We start from the raw sequence: 19,105 nt of genomic DNA on the forward strand, positions 1-19,105 counted from the left end.
GAATTAAACTGTTAATTTTAATAATGATTGTTTAATTTTTAAAAGTTGTGTAACTCTTACTATAATTTAAAATGTATACCATAAATACTTTTTACACAAATATATTTATTAAAATATTTTAATATAGTTTTGAGTTTGGACAAGTACATGTAATATAACCACCACTACAGTGAAGTCAGAGAAGATTCTCTCACCACCGCCCCCCATGCCCTAAAGTTGTCCCTTGGTGGTTAGCTTATACCTTTTCTCAATTTCTAGCAACTATTGATCTCTTCTCAGACCCTTCAGCTTTGTCTTTTCCAAAATATCCTGTAAGTTGAATAGTGAAGTAAGTGTGGGGTGGGGCGGTGGGGAGGTTGTACACATAGGTGCACGTAGAGCGTGTATGTGGATATTTCATAACCTCTGGATTTAGGCTTCCTTTGCTTATCATTATACATTTAAGATACTATGTATTTATCAGTGCTTTAGTTTTTTGTCACTTCAGAAGGATAATTTCTTGCATGAATGTATGAGTTTGAAGTCACCAACTGAAGGACATTACAAATTGTGTTCAGCCGGGACTACAAATAAAACTGCTATAAACATTTTAGTGTAAGTGTGAATATAAGTTTTTCATTCTCTTGGGCAAATCTATAGGAGTTGTATTGCTGGGTCATATAGTAAATGTACTGTTTTCTAGAGTATACAAATTTACACTCTCAGCAGTTTATAAGCATTCCAGTTGCTCCACATTCTCTCCAGTACTTGTTATCAGACTTATTTTTTTTCCTAATTGTAGCCATTAAAACATGGGTGTGATATTATCTCTTTGTGATTTTTAAAAATACCTTAATTTTTATTTGTTTTTTAAATTTTTTATGTGGTGCCAGGGATTGAACCCTGTGCCTTACGTGTGCTAGGCAAGCACTCTGCCACTGAGCCACAACCCAAGCCCCAGTATCTTGTGTGATTTTAATTTGATTTTCCTCATGGTTACACAATGCAAGCATGTTTTTGTCTGCAGTTTGCCATCTTATGTATCTTATTTGATGAAGTATCTTTCTAGACTTCTTTTCCCTTCTCAAAGAAAATTACCAAGTTTTCTGGAGCAGTTTTAGGTTCACAGAAAAATTGCATGGCCACCCCCATTATCACCCTCCCCCAACAGAATGGTCCATTTGTGACAAATGATGAATCTACACTGACACATCATCATTATTACCCAGAATCCATAATTTACATTAGACTAACTATTGATACCGTGCTTTCAGTGGTTTTGGGGAAATGTATAATGACATGTCTATAATTATAGTATCATACTGAGTAATTCACTGTCCTAAAAAAATCTATTCATCCTTTCTGTTCTCTAATGATAACTATGATTTTTTAAAAATACTGTCTCCATAGTTTTGCCTCTTCCAGTGTTGTATAGTTGGAATCATATAGTGTGGAACCTCTTCTTCGACTTAGTACTGGGCCTCCCTGTCTTTTCATAGCTTAGGAGCTCATTTTGGTTTTTGCCCATTTTTATTGGTTCATTCATTTTTCTTAGTTTTGAGAAGGTTTTACTTTTTTTCTGGGTTGAAGTCCTTTGTCACATGTATGATTTGCAAGTATTTTCTACTAGTCTATAACTTGTCCTTTCATTCTGTTGTCTTTTGTTGAGCGAAAGTTTTTAATTTTGATGAAGTCCACTTCAACAGTTTTTTTATGGATAATGCTTTTGGTATTTTATCTAGTACTTTTACCTACTGCAGGGTTATGAATATTTTTTAGCAGTATTGTGGTTTTAAGTTTAGGTTTTAAGTTTAGGTCTCATTTTTTTAGTTCATTTTTAAATAAGATAATGTCATACCAATTTAGATTCTTTAATTTTTCCCAACATGACTATCTAATTGTCCCAATTGTTAAAAAGACATATCTTATTTCCATTGAATTGATTTTCAACCTTGAATTAACAATATTTGTGTAGGTCTTTTCATAAATTTACTATTCTTTTGCATTGGTCTCTGTGCCCTCCTTTGGCTAATAGTGCACTGTTCTGATTACTGTAACAATCAAAATTTATAGGAAATCTCGAATTCAGGTACTCAGAGTCCAGCTTTGTCCTTCTTCAGAATTGTTTTGCTAATTCTATTTTTTTCATTGTGTATACAAACACTAGCTAGAGTTTGGATGAGGTTGTATTGAATATATAGATCAATTTGGGAATAATTGACATCTTAATGATATTGAGTTTTCCAATCCATGAATATAGTGACTTTCCATTTTTTAAAAAAGAATCTCTGATTTCTTTCATCAGTGTTTAACAGTTTTTAAGATAGAGATGCTGTACATGTTTTGTTAGAATTATAAGTCAAGTATTTTATGATTTTTGGTGCTCATATAAATGATACTTTTGGGGGGGTACTTTTGTGGTTTCTGGTTGGTTCTATTTAGCATATATATCTGTAGGAGTTTTTGTTTTGTCTCTGAATTTGTATCATATGATCTTATTAACTTTCTTAATAGTTTTAGAAGGTTTTTTTTTTTTTTTTTAGGTAATGGTCTTTATATACAAAGGCTTCTTCTTTCTATCCTTTCCAACTGCCTTTAACCTCCTTTTCTTGTTTTATTGTCCTGGCTAGAACTTTTGGTGTGATGCTGAATAGAATTGGTAAGAACAGAGTTGTGGCATCAAAAATATACATTGGAAAAAATTCAACAAATATTCAACAAATGTTGCTTAAAAAACCTGGAAATCCATATGTAGTAGAATGAAATTTAATCCTTATCATTTACCTTGCATAAAAATCGAATTAAATCAAAGATTTAGAAATTAGACCTCAAACCCAACATATACTAGAAGACAATGTAGACCCAGCACTCCAACATGACAGCTCAGGAACAGACTTAATTAACAAGATTACTAAAGTGCAAGAAGTAAAATCAAGAATCAATAAATGGGATGGCATCAAACTTAAGAACTTCTTCACAGCAAAAGAAACAATAAAGAACGTGAAAAGAGAGACTAAAGAAAAGGAAAAAAAATTTTGCCACCTGCACCTCAGAGTGTTAATTTTCAGGATATATAAAGAACTCAAAAAACTTAGCACCAAAAAACCAAATAACCCAATCAATAAATAGGCAAAGGAAATAAACATACATTTCTCAGAAGAAGAAATACAAGTGATCAACAAATATATGAAAAAAATGTTCAACTTCTCTATTAATTAGAAAATACAAATTGGAACTACACTGAAATATTATCTCACTCCTGTCAGAATGGAAGTTATCAAGAATACAAGTATATGTTGTCAAGGATGTGGGGAAAAAGGTACAATCATACATTGCTGGTGGGACTACAAATTGGTGCAACCACTCTGGAAAAAGCAGTATGGAGATTTTCCTCAAAAAACTAGGAATGGAACCACCATTTAGCCCAACTATACTATTCCTCAGTTTATAGCCAACGGATTTAAAATTGGAATATTATAGTAAAACAGCCACATCAGTGTTTATAGGAGCTCAATTCACAATAGCTAAGTTATGCAACCAACTGAGGTGCCCTTCAACAAATGAATGGATAAAGAAATTATGCTCTTTCTCCCTCTCTCTCTCTCTCTCTCTCTGTACACACACACACAGTGGAATATTACTCAGCCATAAAGAAGAATGACTTTATGACATTTGTAAGTAAATGGAAGCCAATCCCAAAAAATTAAAGGGCAAATGTTTTCACTGATATGTGGAAGCTAGCACACAATAAGGAGAAGATGGGGGAAGAATTAGATATTCAGTAGACTGGACAAAGGGGAAAGAGAAAAAGGAAAGGGGGATGGGAAAAGGGAAGACAGTGGAATGAATCTGAAATAATTTTCCAGTATACTTATATGAATATACCATAGTGGATCCCACCATTAGGTACATCCATAAAAATGATATCCTAACTAGAATAAGATATACTCCATGCTTGTATATGGAAAAAAATTGTTCAACTTTTCTGTTAATTAGAGAAATGCAAATTGAAACTATAAACTCAGTGACATCTATATAATAATATCAAAATGAATTCTACTACTGTGATGTATAACTTTAAAAAGCCACCACCCACCCAAAAACAACAACAACAACTTAAAAAAAAAACTGGCTTTTTGGGGGGTGTTTTATTTTGATATTAAAGGAAAAGCATTTCATCTTTTGCCATTATGATGCTAACTGTGAGGATTTTTGCAGATGTCCTTTATTCTTGTCTATACTTTTTGTTCTTTTGTTTGCTGAGAGCTTTTATTTATCATGAAAGAATAAGGAACTTTTCCTGCATTTGTTGACATGATTATATGTTTTTCTTATTTAATCTGTTAATGTGGTGAATTACACAAATTGATTTTTGATGTTGAACCAGCCCTGCATTCTTGGAATAAATCCTGTGTGTTTATGGTTTTACCTTTTTGATAGTGCTTTATTTAATGTGCTAACATCTCTTTTTTTCTTCTAACCAAAACACCTTTATTTTTCAGTCTTCAAAAAACAAACTAATTTCTTCTTTTTCCAAGATAATCATGATTAACTTAGAAAAATGGTCATACAGTACATCTTTAAAGCATTTCCCTTTAATGGGAAAATTGGCTTTAGATAATCTAAACATTAGACTATTAAAAAATCTATTTTGTTGCCGTTAGATCCCATTTTGTTTTATATCGTAAGTCAAGGAAATTTGTTCACACTTCTGGTCCTTCTCCATCAGGAACCAGCATTGTTATATTATATCCGTATAGCAAAATCTGATCTAATTTAGTTATCCTCCTTCCTTCTGGTGTGATTGCAAACTCAGTGACATCTGCCAGCACCATATTGACAAAGTCATCAAATTCTAGAAGTGTTCCAACAATTTTGTTATCACTCTTCATCACAATGTAAATTTTTGATCCTGTATACTTGTCCACAAGCTCTAGTGGTTGCATTTTTAGCTGCCATGGCTAAACAGGAAGTGGCCAGCCAACATGCTAACATCTTGTTGAGGAATTTTACTTCTGTGTTTACCAGGGATATTTCTTTGCAGTTGGTAATGTTTTTTTGTCTGATTTTAGTATCAGGGTAATGCTGGCCCCATTTCTGTGTAGAATTGGTGTTATTTTTGAAGTACTAAGGAAACTTTTCCAAGGAGGCTTCTGGACCTGCATTATTAGAGATTTTTCAACTGCAAATTTAATTTCTTTAATAAATTTATGACCATTCAGGTTATTAGTTCTTTATGTGAGTAAGCTTTAATACTTTATTATTTGCAGGAAATTTTTCCATTTTGTAGAATTTATGTGCGCATAAAGTTGTTCAAAAGTATTTCCTTATGACTCTTGAAGAGTATCTTAAATTATATGTATAATTATATTATAAATTTTATAATACCTCTAGTATCTGTAATTGTGTGCCCTCTTTAATCTCTGATACTGATAGTTGTGGCTTCTTGCAGTTAGCCTGGTTAGCTTTGTTGATTTCATTGATCTTTTTTAAAAGAAGCATCTTTGAGTTTTGTTGATTCACACCCCCTCCCTTTCCTGTTTTCAGTTACATTGATTTCTGAAGCTGTTTTCTTTCTTTGCCTTTAGTTTCTCTTTCTTTTTTTTTCATTTTAAGGTGAATATTTAGATTATTGATATTAATTTTTTCTAAAGTAAGCATCTGCTGCTATAAATTTCCATCTAAAGACATTTTTAGCCACATGCTACAAATTTTAATACACTTATTTCATCTTCATTCAGGCATAAAATATGTTTTTTTTTCTCTTGTGACTGAATTTTTTTAATTTATTTTTTAACTTTAGGTGGACACAATATTTTTATTTTATTTTTATGTGGTGCTGAGGATCGAACCCAGTGCCTCACTCATGCCAGGCAAGAGCTACTACTTGAGCCATACCCCAGCCCTTGTGACTGACTTTTACTTTGAGTGAAAGTGTGTTGTTTAATTTACAGACATTTAGGGATTTCCCAAAGTTCCCTGTTAACTGATTTCTAGGTTATTTCTATTATGTCAGAGGATGTACTTTATATAATTTCAACTCTTATAAATTGTCAGTTTGTTTTATGGCCTTAGAATATAGATGCTCTTGATAATTGTGCATTTTAAGAGTAAGTTTTTGTTAATGTTAGGTGCAGTATCCTATAAATAACAGTTTGGTATGGTTGATTGATAGTGTTGTTCAGGTATTCTCTTAATTTTCTTTGTGCTTGTTTTGTCAGTTATTGGTTTTCTTAGAGTTTACCCTTCCTGAGGTTGACTAAGCCTCTTGGATCTATAAGTTGAAGTCTCCAAATATAATTGTAGATTTGTCTATTTCAATTCCATTTGTTTTTGCTTTCTGTATTTTTAAGTCTTATTGAGTGCCCTATGCTCATTTAGGATTGTACATCTTTTTGGAGAACTTTTTATGTAATGTGCCGCTTGATTTGATACTAACATAGTCACTCCAGCTTTATTTTGATAGTGTTCTGTGGTGTATCTTTTTTCATCCTTTTAGTTTGTCATTATATTCACAGTGAGTTTCTTACACAAGCACAGAGTTGGTTCTTGGTTTTTAATCTGATTTAACTGTTGTTTTTAATTGGTATGTTTAGAACACTTGTATTGTATAAAATTATTGATATAGCTGAATTTAGGTCTCACATTTAAATTTTCCTTTCTATTTATTCCCTTGGTGTTTCTTGGTTTCCTTTGTGGCCTTTTTAAAGATTATTTGAATCTAAGTATTTTAAATTAATTTTGATTTAATTTAACTTCTGTTGTTCTTTTTGTTTTATCTGCTGATATCCTTTTTATGGTATTATAGTAAATATACTAAGTTTTAACAGTCTACTTTGAATAAATATTTTGCCACATCAAGAGGAATGTAGAATCTAACAATTGTGTAAATCACTGTACTCTCTCTTTTATGTTATAGTTATGAGTATTACATATCCATGCATTTAAACTCTGTAAGACAGTGTTTATATTTTTGCTTTCAACAGTCATGCTTATTTTCAAAACTTAGAAAGGCATAAATAGTATACGTATTCAGATATTTATCATTTCTGTTACTTTTTTTTATTCCTGAAATTGTTTCTTTTTGCTGTAATTTCTCTGTAGTCTGAATAATTTTATTTAGAACTTTCTCTAGAATAGGTCTTTACCAACAAATACTTTGTTTTCCCTAATTTAAGAATGCCTATATTTCAGTATCATTCCTGAGTGATATTTTTGCTGGTTATAGAATTCTGAGTTGACACCAGTTTCTTTTAGCACTTTAAATGTAGTGTCCTATTGTATTCTGTCTTCTGTGAGTGGTGGTAAGAAATTTGTAGTTATTTGAAGATTTGTTCTATATTAGGTATTTTGTTTTTCTCTGTTTTCAAGTTTTTTTTTTTTCCCCTGTTGTTTTTGCTTTCCAATGTGACTTGATTATGTGGTCTGTTTGGGCATGGTTTTCTTAAGAGTTTATCCTTCCTGAGGTTGACTAAGCCTCTTGGATCTATAAGTTCAAATTATTCTTCTGATTTGAGAAGTTTTTTAGTAATTATTTCTTCCAGAGTTTTCTGTCTCTCCTATGGACACCTAGTAATACAAACATTAATAAACCTTTTGCTCTTTTCAATTTTGAACAGAGGAGATCATTTCTGTCTTGAAGTTCACTAACTTTTCCCTCTGTCATCTTCTGTGCTATTGACCCCCCTTGGTATTTTTTTAATTTTTTTTTCACTTCTAAAATTTCTGTTCAGGTCTATTTTATAGGTTGTATTTCACTTCTGATAATTACTTTTATAATTTTTTAAATAATGTATCTTTATCTCATTGAAGAGTTTAGTGATCACTATAAATTGTGTGGGCTGATAATTCTAACATCGTGTTTATCTTGCTTGGCATCTGTTGGTTTTTTTTTTTTTTTTCCCTTAAGAATTGGTCACATTTTCCTGTTTCTTTGTAAACTAAATAATTTTAAATCATGAAGATTTTTATTTTTGTATTGTGGAGTCTGGGTTCTATTAAAATCCTCTGGAGATTAAAATACTTTTTTTTTAAGCAAGCAAATCAATCACAATAGGTTTAGATCATACCTTGTTTCCCTTCCTTCAGGTGATGATACTAATGTCTGTTAGTTTTCAGAGCTTTGGCTGTGCTACTGTGCTGCCTTCGTTCTGTCTCATGCACATGAGATGTGACCAGGACTTAAAAGATTCCCCCTCCCTTCTCCTGAATTGAGGGTCTCTTTTTCAGTTCTTATACCAGGAAAATAAAGTTTTTTCTCAAGGTTTTGCTGCATGAGCCCTCTACAGAGTTTCCTAATGAGGTTAATCTGTTGTCAAAACCAGGGGAAATATGGTAATGGGAAATCACAGCCATATGGGTTACTTCTTCAAGTTTTATTTTCCCTCTCAATCTGCTTCCTTGTGTTTACTTCTCAGAGTCCTCAGGTTATTGTTCTTTGTATTTTGTTCAGAGTTTTATTAGTTGCAATCATTGGCAGAGGTGGTGGGCATAATCCATCTTAATTGACTGTGTTTTTTTTTAATTGGCATTTAAAATATAGAAATATAGATTGTAAATATCTGTGGCTTAGGTTATGGCTTTTTAAAATTTTTATGTTGGTAAAATTTACTTTATACTTAAGATAATCCAATGCTGTAAATATGAAAGAATGTAAAGAATCTCTTTCGGACAAATCAAGCATAAACAGTGATCATTTCTGTCTCCATTATTCAGGTGGCTAACAGAAAACTGATTAAAACACACAGTGACATGCACACATACCTTTTCAAAGAGAAAGTGTTATGAATGTACTGCTATCATGTTTTAAAAGTAGTAAACTTGAACTTTTAAAATTTATAAAATACTTGCTTGAATTCACTACCTTTGAAGAATGTAGATCATGAATTGTCCCTTTACTTTAAATTCATTATTGATTTTCCTTTGAAAGATTAGTGAACTTTTGGTTAGTATTTATTTAATTTATACAAAAAACTACATTTAGTGATTTTATTTATGTAAAGATTGGTTCTTGATTTAATTGTTTAAGGACTTGTTTAAATGAATTTTAGTTTTAAAAGATATTTTACTGTTTTTTTTTTTACCCAAACTATTTGTACTGTTGTTATATACGATATATGGTGTATGTGTTATATGCACCACAATTAGTATCTTTGTTTGTTTCCATATTAGTGTTCATATAAGCATATACACATATATATACCAATTGATAAACATAATAAAGTTTGAAATTCCTGTAGGGAGACTGGGAAATTATTTTTGTGTTCATTGCATGACATTATTTTATTGTAAACAAATAATCTTAGAAAGTTGCCATTTCATGCAGAACCATGAAATGGTATATTGTAGCATCCAAGTATAGAATCTTTTGTAAACTAAATCTTAGGATTCTGTATATTAATGACTTTTCCCCTAAGATGTCGCAGAAATAGGAAGATGATTACAATTGTCATTTGTGAAATATATTTCCTTTATGTTTAACAGTATTTGGATCCTAGGTTCAGAGTTGGGACCTATTGCCCTCCCCCTATTTAACTCTATATTATATTTGTGGCTTGCTTTAGGAGAACTGAGTTATAACAGTGGCAAACTTGCATTTATCTTGAAGTGATTTAAAATTTATCTTTAGCTGTTACATAAGAATTGGAGATTTTTGTCATTTTAAAAAATTTACTTTTTCTACCTTAAATTAGGTGCTCTGTGGATGTGTATAGTTTTAAATCCCCACTGCAAGTTGGAGCAGAAAGCGAGTTGGCTAAAACAGCTGAAAAAGTGGAACAGTGTTGATGTCTGTCCATGGGAAGATGGAAATCATGGCAGCGAATTACCCAACTTAACTAATGCTCTGCCTCAGGGTGCAAATGCCAACCAAGGTGAGTCTACAGTAATGTTCTGCTCAGTTTTTAGGTACTTAACTGTATATATGTGTTTATAAGGATAACACACTATATTTAGGGAACTGATTTTACCCACTTCAGAGCTTATTGTAACTCAAGGACTTAATATATTTTGACTGTAAATGTGTGTGTTTTAATTTTCCCTGAGATCTTTGTATGCTTTTTAAAAGATTCTCAGAATACAGATATATGTAATATTTACACATATCAGTATGTGTTAAAATGGGCCATTAATTATTTAGTTTGAATTTTCTTTAATTAAAAAAAAAACTACAGAGTAGAATGGTATTAGATTACTTTGTAAAACAAATTATTGAGATGCTTGAGAAGCTGTGTGTTTTATCCCAATTCATACTTGTCCTACTGTGTAATGTGTTAAAAATTCTTCATTTTAGAAAGTAGCATGGAAGCATTTTATGACTGGACTGAGGGGCCTGGAATGCTTTGGGCATTTGAACTGGGAAACTTATTTACTGAGAAGTGTCTAGTATACTTATCTCCGTCTTCTAAGGCTAACTGTGCCCCCCAATCTGTGGAACAACCGAAAATGCCCCCAGATGTTTCAGAAGAACCTGTCTCTCGTTTCTATCCTGCTTTTTCAGCCAATCTCTTTCTATTGAATTGATCCATTTAGCTCAAGTCCCTCTTCATCAAAACAACAACAACAACAACAAAATCTTCCTTGGCCTCATTTTTCTATCTAGCTACTATAGGGTTTTCTGTTTTCAGAACCAGATTCTTAGCTAGCTAATAACTCTTGAAATACAGATTTCATTCGCTAATTTATACCACTACTTTTGCATGATTTTGTGTCTTTTTTGGAGAAAAGTGACCTTAAAGTCATTACAGAAGCAAGTTGGGATTAAATTACATTAGGAGAATCTAGAATCAAAACTATCCTCTGTGTGCTGGTTTTATAAGTAGTTGGTACTACTAAAAAGAAAGAGTTTTGCAATGTGCTGAGTTCAAATGAGGTATTACCAGTGTTTTTAGTCTTTACAAAGAAAGAAAATGGTATATATTACTCTCTAGAGACTTGTCCAATCAAAAAGAAGTCTTAGGACTTGGGAAAGATGATTGTCTAGCTCTGTCAGCTTTGTGTATGGATATTTGCCTTGAATTCAGTATTTGAAATACATTTTGTCTTTATTGCTCATGATGATTTTATTTCATAACTTCAAAGAAAATAAAAGTATCCCTTAGGCCCCCAATTTTTTTTCCAGACACTCAGAATTTTCAAGTTTGGCTGTGCAATATTTATTCTGTTGGTCGCTAGGAAAGGATATACTGACACCTCACAGGCAATCTTTTTTCTTTTTTTTTTTAGTACTAGGGATTGAACTCAGGGGCACTCAACCATGGAGCCACATCCTCAGTCTTATTTTGTATTTTATTTAGATACAGCATCTTACTGAGTTGCTTAGTGTCTTGCTTTTGCTGAGGCTGCCTTTGAGCTTGTGATCCTCCTGCCTCAGCCTCCCAAGCCACTGGGATTACAGGAGTGTACCACCACACCCAGCCTCACAGGCAATCTTGATTTCTTTCTGTTTTCATATTTGGATTCTCTATGTTTCACTTCCTGCTTTTAGGGGACTGCCATTCTAATATTTTATACTTTACTTTTTACTCTCCATTTATTATGTTACTCTTGGTTAAACATGAATATTCCTGGTAAGAAGTGATTCAGCCTCCTCATACCACAGTTCATTTCATTTACAGTTTAGCTTAAGAGGTCCTGGTTTCATAGCTGTTTCACCTGAAGGCACCAGAGCACCTGTTCTCAGGAGAATGCCCACACCCTCCTGATTGACTGTCAGAAGAAGCTGGGGCTCATATCTGCAGTACCTCAGTGCTTTCTTCCCCAGGAGAGAGTTGGCAGTGGCCAACAGAACCCAGCAGCTGTGCCATTCCACCTGGACTGAATGTGCCTATGGCACAGGCCATGGCAGGATTTGATGTATTTACACATTAAAGTGACTATGTATAGTGCTTAGAAGGCAATCCAGCAAAAAATCAAAAACAAAACAAAAAACCCTAATAGGTTCAATAATGCAGGATGCACTGTTCCACTCTTCCAATATCTATATATCTATATCTATATCATTCAACTGCCAGCAAGGAACCTAGGTAGGGGCCATTGTAGGTGATATGTGATTTTTTTATGCTTCTTAAATTATCTGTATTCCACATGTTTTGATATGTCTACCATTCAGGTACAGATATCTAACTTGCCCCGAGATCAAGCTGAAGTAATGTCTCTGTTAAGGACTTTTCAAGAGCCTTTCTGAATAGTTGAATTAGCTGAATTTGTAGTAAGGCTATCTGTGGTTTGATCCCTTTGCCACCACCTGGCCGAGTGACTCTGGCACTCATTTTACTTCCCTTGCTCTGGTCAGTTCTCCCAACAGAATAGAGAGACTGGACTAAAAAAGTGCTCCAGGAGCCATTCTTCTTAGCTTAGTTGTTATTTGATTTTTTATGTTTTCGCTTTGTCTGAGCTCACATAAAGGTCTAGGGAGAGGAAGATGAAACCTTATCATAAGGAAATTCCATATTTTGCTTATACTTGAGTCTCAGAACATTTGAGCTAAGTTAAGTAAACATGAATAAAAATAATTTGTTACCCTGATTTTCGTATGAGGTTTCCTAGGGTTTGTGAACCATTGATGGTAAGTTTGGAGTGGGGACCCAAGAGGTGGGAGAGTAGGTAGAATTTTTAGGAATTGAATATCCCATGAGCTGAGGTGAGAGTATCCTTTATTCCCCAAACATTTCTTTTCTTCGTCAGGTCCTGAAACTTGAACCCTCTTCGGAGTGTATGCTTCTGCTCTTTTGTGATGCCCCGGCATACACTATGCTGGGGACATCACACCAGTCATGGAACCTGTCCAGGAGTCAGGAGGCAGCCTGTAGGGGCAAGGTAAGTGCGCTGGTTTGTTTTGTAGCTATGTTGTGTGGCTTTGTGAAATGTTAAATATACGCATTTATGCCCTTTGGGATATAAAGTGGCATTTAATCATTATATCCCGAGAAGCATAATAGTTTTAATTGTGCAAAACCGCACAATATAGTTAAAAAATATAACCAAAAGCACAACCCTTATGCGTATTTTTAAAGGCTGAATGAATCTTCCTGAAAGGTTCCATGGCTGGTGTCACATCTCTTGCATAGTGTTTGTGAGAGCTGTTGATCCCATCAGGGGCAGCCCACCACAGCACCTCAGAAGTGGGGAGCAGTGAGTTTTCACATGATTTTTGTACCGAGTGCCTCTTTTATGTGTATTTGGCATGGAAAGTAGACTTGACAGTTCTTTTTGCAGGATGCCTTTAACCTTAGCTTTAATGGCTGCCGAATGTTTGTGTTTGATAAAGCAAGTGAGTGAATGGTGGCTCTTTGGGCTGACTTGCCTCTTAGTACTTAGGATGTGAGAAAATTCACCCTTCGCCCTTCTGCTTAGGGGGTGCAGGACATTGTGTGTGGGTGTGTTCATGAACATCTGCCACAGAATGGTATGACTGATTTATTCACATGTGAACAATAGCTGACACGGCTTTCTGAATTGTGGAAAAAAAACAGATTCATCGAACAGGCCACATCGGACAGTGTTCACACGAGCCATCGAGGCATGCGATCTCCACTGGCAGGATAGCCATTTGCAGCACATTATCAGCAGTGACCTATACACCAACTACTGTTACCATGACGACACTGAAAACTCCCTCTTTGACTCCCGCGGGTGGCCCCTCTGGCATGGTAAGTGGCCAAACCGGAAAGACATTTCCATGACTTACTTCTTTGTCTAGTTTCTATAGCATTATTAGAGTGGGAGGTGGAGAATTGAGGGATTCAATGGGAGACGGATGAATGCTTGGCAATAGGAGCTGGGTTTTTCATTCAAATCCAAATCTAGAAATGGTTTCTCATGTCTTTTTAATAGTATTTTGGGAGAAACATCTTACTATTAAATCTGTTTTTGTAGACAGTGGCAACTTTACCCCATGGTTTTCTGTTTTAGAACATGTTCCTACAGCCTGTGCAAGAGTGGATGCATTACGTTCTCATGGGTACCCCAGAGAAGCACTGAGACTAGCAATAGCTATTGTTAACACATTAAGACGACAGCAACAGAAACAGTTGGAAATGTTCCGGACTCAAAAAAAAGGTGAATGTGAAGGAGTTTGTTTCCATTGGAATGGGATTCTTGGTGATGACCTCACTAGGTTTTGTATTCTTCTGGGAGAGATGGCTTTTGAAATTAGAGCCATAGAAATGGCTTTATTCTTGTAGAAATATTTGATAACTGCTGTAAAAAATGTTATTGTTTCCTTTTTCTTGGTAGAATATTGTAAGAGAAAATTTTAGAAACATCTTTTAGCGGGCACTGAGCACTTACTTGCTCAGCATGAATGAGGTCTTGGGTTCCATCTTCAGCACCACATACAAAAAACATAGATTAATGTTTTAAAAAGAATTTTTCATTGTTTGAGTAACTGTTTAATATGTATGGATTATCTAACATGCAAGTAGTTTAGCCAAATATATTGTGAAAGTAAGATAATTATAATAGGACTCTGGGGATAGGCTTCTTATGTTTGAATCCCAGTAATAGGTCCAGCTGAGCAGCCTTAGACAGTGACTTAATTTTTCTGTGATTTAGATGCCTGTTCTGTAGAATGGGGCTCAGTAGAGGACCTATCTCTTAGCATTGAGAAGATTAAAATAGTTAGTGTCTATAAACTACATAAATTAGGACTGGCATGATTTTTAAGAACTTTAAAACTTTTTAGCAACAATGATTTGTACATGAGGACACATTATTTATTTAAAGTGACTATAACAGGACTCCTAGATTTTTTCAAGTTTTGTATGTGACATCTGATGAACTGTCAGCTGACAGAACACATTTAACTTCTCTTTTAGTTGATGAATCTTTTAAAATTTTTATCTTATTTATTTATTTTTGTGTGGTGCTAATGATCAAACCCAATGCCTCACACATGTGAGGCAAGCACTCTACCCCTGAGCTACTTTCAGCCCATAATCTTTTATATTTTGAATAAGCAGTATAATGGTCATCCCAGAAGGTTGTATTATGCTTAGTCATCAAATAATGAAATTTATATATGCTTTTTCTCATTGATCTGTTTACCTCTTGTTCTGTAGGTATAAATTTAATTGTTATATTCATAAAATTGTTTCTATGAAATTAAATACTTTTGTTTATAAATCATAAAAGTATAATTTTTAATGTGTCTTTGGTCAGTTTGTATTGTTTTTACTCTGTTTTAATTTTTATTAAGAAGGATAGTTTAGTTGCTGTGTGACTTTTTTTTTTTTTCCCTTTTGGTTATGTGGGTTTTGTTTTGTTTTGTTTTGGTACCAAGTATTGAACTCAGGGACACTTGACATCCACATCTCCAGCCCTATTTTGTATTTTGTTTAGAGACAGGGTCTCTCAGTGAGTTGCTTAGCACCTTGCTTTTGCTGAGGCTGGCTTTGAACTCGAGATCTTCCTGCCTCAGCCTCCTGAACCACTGGGATTACAGGTGTGCGTCCACTGTGCCCAGCCTATGTTTTTGTTTTTATTCTTCAGGTTATTACACACCGTACACTTTGAGTATAACTAAATTATTAAAAGTTGTTGAAATAGGCTGGTGTTTGGAACATGTGTTTGCCAAAACTTTCAGTGCCCTCTATATTGGAATTATTATGAATGGTAACACTATCATTTATAAAGCAAAAAAATAAAATAAAAATCAAAATTTTCAATTTGAGCCAAAGAATGAAAAATTCAAATAGGTTTGGAATGTAATTAATCATCATATGTAACTACTTTGTTCAGTTCTTCCTGGTCTTCACATCATTACTGATGTTTGCAAAAAATATTGCTAGAACTTTTGGAAAAATTTTCTGAAATTCTTCTTCCCCTAAATATTCACATGATTTTTGACCAAAAGCATTTACTTCTGTTTAGTATAAAGGATAATATTCAGGCTAGGAAAGAGTACAGCATTTATTATATAGTGCAAAGTGAGCTAACTCATGATGATCATCTGATTTTTTAAAAAAAAATCATATAAATTTTACTAAGAAATGTTGGTTTTTAAATTTTGTGTAGTAAAATGTTGCATTAGCTAAGAAATACAAAGTATACAAATGTTAGTTCATTTAGTTCAGTTAGAAAGCATGTTAGTTTGGACTCCTTTGACTGTCTTTGATATAATACTATAGCCTAAATCTAGACCATTCTTAGACCCATTTCTCTTTTATCATGCAAGCAGTGAAAATTTCTATTTCATACTAGTCTTTAGTATTACTAAGATTTTGTAATACACCTGTATCTTTCCCTGCTTTTTTCTTGTTTTTGTTGTATGTCCATATTTGAAGAATAGACTTTTGTAGCTATCATAAAAATCCAAAGTGCCGGGGCTGGGGTTGTGGCTCAATGGTAGAGCCCTCGCCTAGCACATGTGAGGCCCTGGGTTTGATCCTCAGCACCATGTAAAAATAAACAAACAAAATAAAGGTATTGTATCCAACTACAACTAAAAAAAAAAATAGATATTTAAAAAAAAATCCAAATGCCATAAGAGTTGCTTGTTAATGGACCAAGATTAGTAAATGTAGTATCTCAACATTATCAGTGTTTCTTAGCATGATTTGTTAGCTTCTTGATTCTGAAAACAAAGTCTTTTCTTCTTGATTCTGAAAACAAAGTCCTTTCTTTTTTGATTTATTTCTTCCATTTCCTCAGTTTCTATCACTTGACAATTGATTTGTTTGTATAAACACAGCGCTTACCTTAACACAGGTCCCCCCCCATATTAGACTATTCCCAAGAGTAATGCTCATGTTTCTTTCTTTTTTTTTTTTAATGCTGGTTATGTGTATTATAAAACCAGTGATAGAAACCAAAGGGAAGGACCTTTCCAAGAAATCTAGAACCAAACAAATAAATTTTAATACATTGTGCCAAGCCATTTTTCATTTATGTGTATTCATAGTTAATAATTCAAAACCAGAAGACTTCTGAAGGAATGATGAATTCATGAAATGACTCTTTAGCTATTTATAAGTCAATTTTTTTTCTTGTTTATTTTTCCTCATAGCTTTCATGCTTTCCTTTAAGGAGGATCTACTGTTATTTATTATCTTAGAAAACATTTAGATACAGTTAATATTTTACAGCAGTGGAATAGATCTTAAAACATTTGCAACCTTTTCCTTAGAAGTCCGTAACTTAACTCAACAATGCTAACATTCTGGGAAAAAAAAATGAAAAGAAAAATTCTTCTTCCACATATGTGTTATCTTCTTCTGTTCACCTTTGTGACAAGGATCCTGTCTTAAATAACTTAGAGATCCATAATAAGGAGGACTTCTGTGATGTGAAAGGGAGTGATTTAATGATATTAAACTATGAAAGTCTGTGTCTAACCCAGGACCTTTAAGTCCTTAATTTAGATGATCCAGTGAGTGCTGACTCCTGAAGACAGCTTCTTTATGTAGTTGTAGAGTTAACTACTTGATGATTCCAGAGGTCTTCATATCACTACCTTCTCAGAATAAAATTTGGAATTTATTAATCCCCTTAAAACATGATTTAATAATGTGAGTAGTAATGTTAAACCAGTACACTGGATACATGAATGAAATAAATGTTTGAGAGCTGTCCTGGAATTTAGTACCATTTATATTGATTTACATGTAAACTTTTAGAACTCAGAATGGTTCACAAGTTAGGGGATTATGGTACCTTTTGATTTTTTTTAATTAAAGGGGGATTTCCATCTGTATTAGTACTGGTTTGTCAGGATGCTACTATTAAACAATAAAGTCTTTCCTTCCTCTACTTCCCTCCTTTCCCCCTCCCTATCTCTCAATTCCCTTTCCTTATACAGAGCTACCCCATAAAAGCATAACCTCAATAACCAATCTAGAAGGCTGGGTCGGACATCCCCTAGACCCTGTGGGCACTCTCTTCAGTAGCCTTATGGAAGCTTGCCACATTGATGATGAAAACTTCTCTGGGTTCTCAGATTTTACAGGTAAAGCCATTGGCATTACTATGATGATTTTGTTTGTTTGTTTTGAAACCCTGAGTGGCATTAGTCTTTGCTTTTCTTTATAGTATGCTTTATGAAGCCATGTAGTTAACAATATCCATGGTTAATAAGAGAGCAAGGAAATAGGCACTCTCAGGCTTTTCTGCCAGGCTTCCACAAGCAGAGAAAGGTCTTAGAGTCAGCAACAGGCAGCATATGTCAAGATGTTTATTTTCTTATGACCAATGGGTCTGCATCTAAGAATTTATCTACATTTATGACTATTTTCCAACAGAAAGATAAAAAGTAAGGATAGACACCATAGCATTTAGAGCCATAAAAATTAATTTAGTTGATTATTAAATTTATCTTTGCATTAAAATGACTTAAATATTTTAAATCTACTTAAAAGGGAGTATTAAATGCCATTTATAACTGTTTTACATCACACATTCCTTTAAAGTGGTATTTTGAGAGTTCTCTTGGCCCCTTGAACACTAAGAATCATCCCTGCAAGAGCCATGGTGGAGGTAAGGAAGGGATACAGGATTGCTCTGTTGTTACTCCCATAGCTGGTGAACTTATAAGGTTAATTATCTTGCCCTTCATAATTTCCCCTGTAATGGTTGCTTTTATGGATTAAGGGTGCCCCAAACTCTTTGTCAGGACTGAAGAAGGTATGGGTATGAGTTCACTTTCCTTGGGAGTTAGGTGATTGAAATTTGTTACAATTTGTAATAAAAACATCTTAACAGAGTCAGGAGAATGCTCAAAGAATCAGTCCTCTGATGATGACTGAAAACTCTGGGATAAAACAAAAGACCCTAAAATTGAGTAACATATGTTAGATTACTCTTTTCATTATAAATTTCAACAATGGAAGCTTTTCTTTTTTAATTCCAGTCTTTTAAAAAAAAAGTGGTATTATTGTAGTTATCATGATTAAAGTCTTTTTTCACTCCTGAGGATTCTTAGTATAATGCATAGTTTTCTTTTGTGACTCATTTTTAGTGGGAGAAAATATTTTTAATATTCTATCCTTCAAAGCATACACACTTAGTCACCCATGGTCTCTTTTAGAAAGATTGGAAAACTATGCACTTTAACCAAAAAACACGTTTCTGGTTTTCTTAGAATTAAGTCAATACTTTATTCTAGTACTGGGTAGAATAAATATTTGTGCCT

At 33.7% G+C, this 19,105-nt stretch overlaps 1 protein-coding gene and 1 pseudogene across 1 annotated transcript in view; one reads left to right on the plus strand and one right to left on the minus strand.

Moving 5' to 3' along the window:
* The window catches only part of Zswim6 (zinc finger SWIM-type containing 6), a 189,347-nt gene that overhangs the window by 154,843 nt on the left and 15,399 nt on the right, over positions 1–19,105 (plus strand). The window contains exons 5-8 of the mRNA XM_026402559.2: positions 9,672–9,851; positions 13,452–13,628; positions 13,891–14,037; positions 17,777–17,923. Of these exons, the coding sequence (XP_026258344.1) occupies positions 9,672–9,851; positions 13,452–13,628; positions 13,891–14,037; positions 17,777–17,923 (651 nt within the window). The remainder of the gene's footprint in view (positions 1–9,671; positions 9,852–13,451; positions 13,629–13,890; positions 14,038–17,776; positions 17,924–19,105) is intronic.
* Positions 4,683–4,871, minus strand: LOC113192413 (U6 snRNA-associated Sm-like protein LSm5 pseudogene; annotated as a pseudogene).

This window comes from Urocitellus parryii, chromosome 1 (assembly GCF_045843805.1).
Source record: "Urocitellus parryii isolate mUroPar1 chromosome 1, mUroPar1.hap1, whole genome shotgun sequence".
NCBI classification, from domain to species: domain Eukaryota; kingdom Metazoa; phylum Chordata; class Mammalia; order Rodentia; family Sciuridae; genus Urocitellus; species Urocitellus parryii.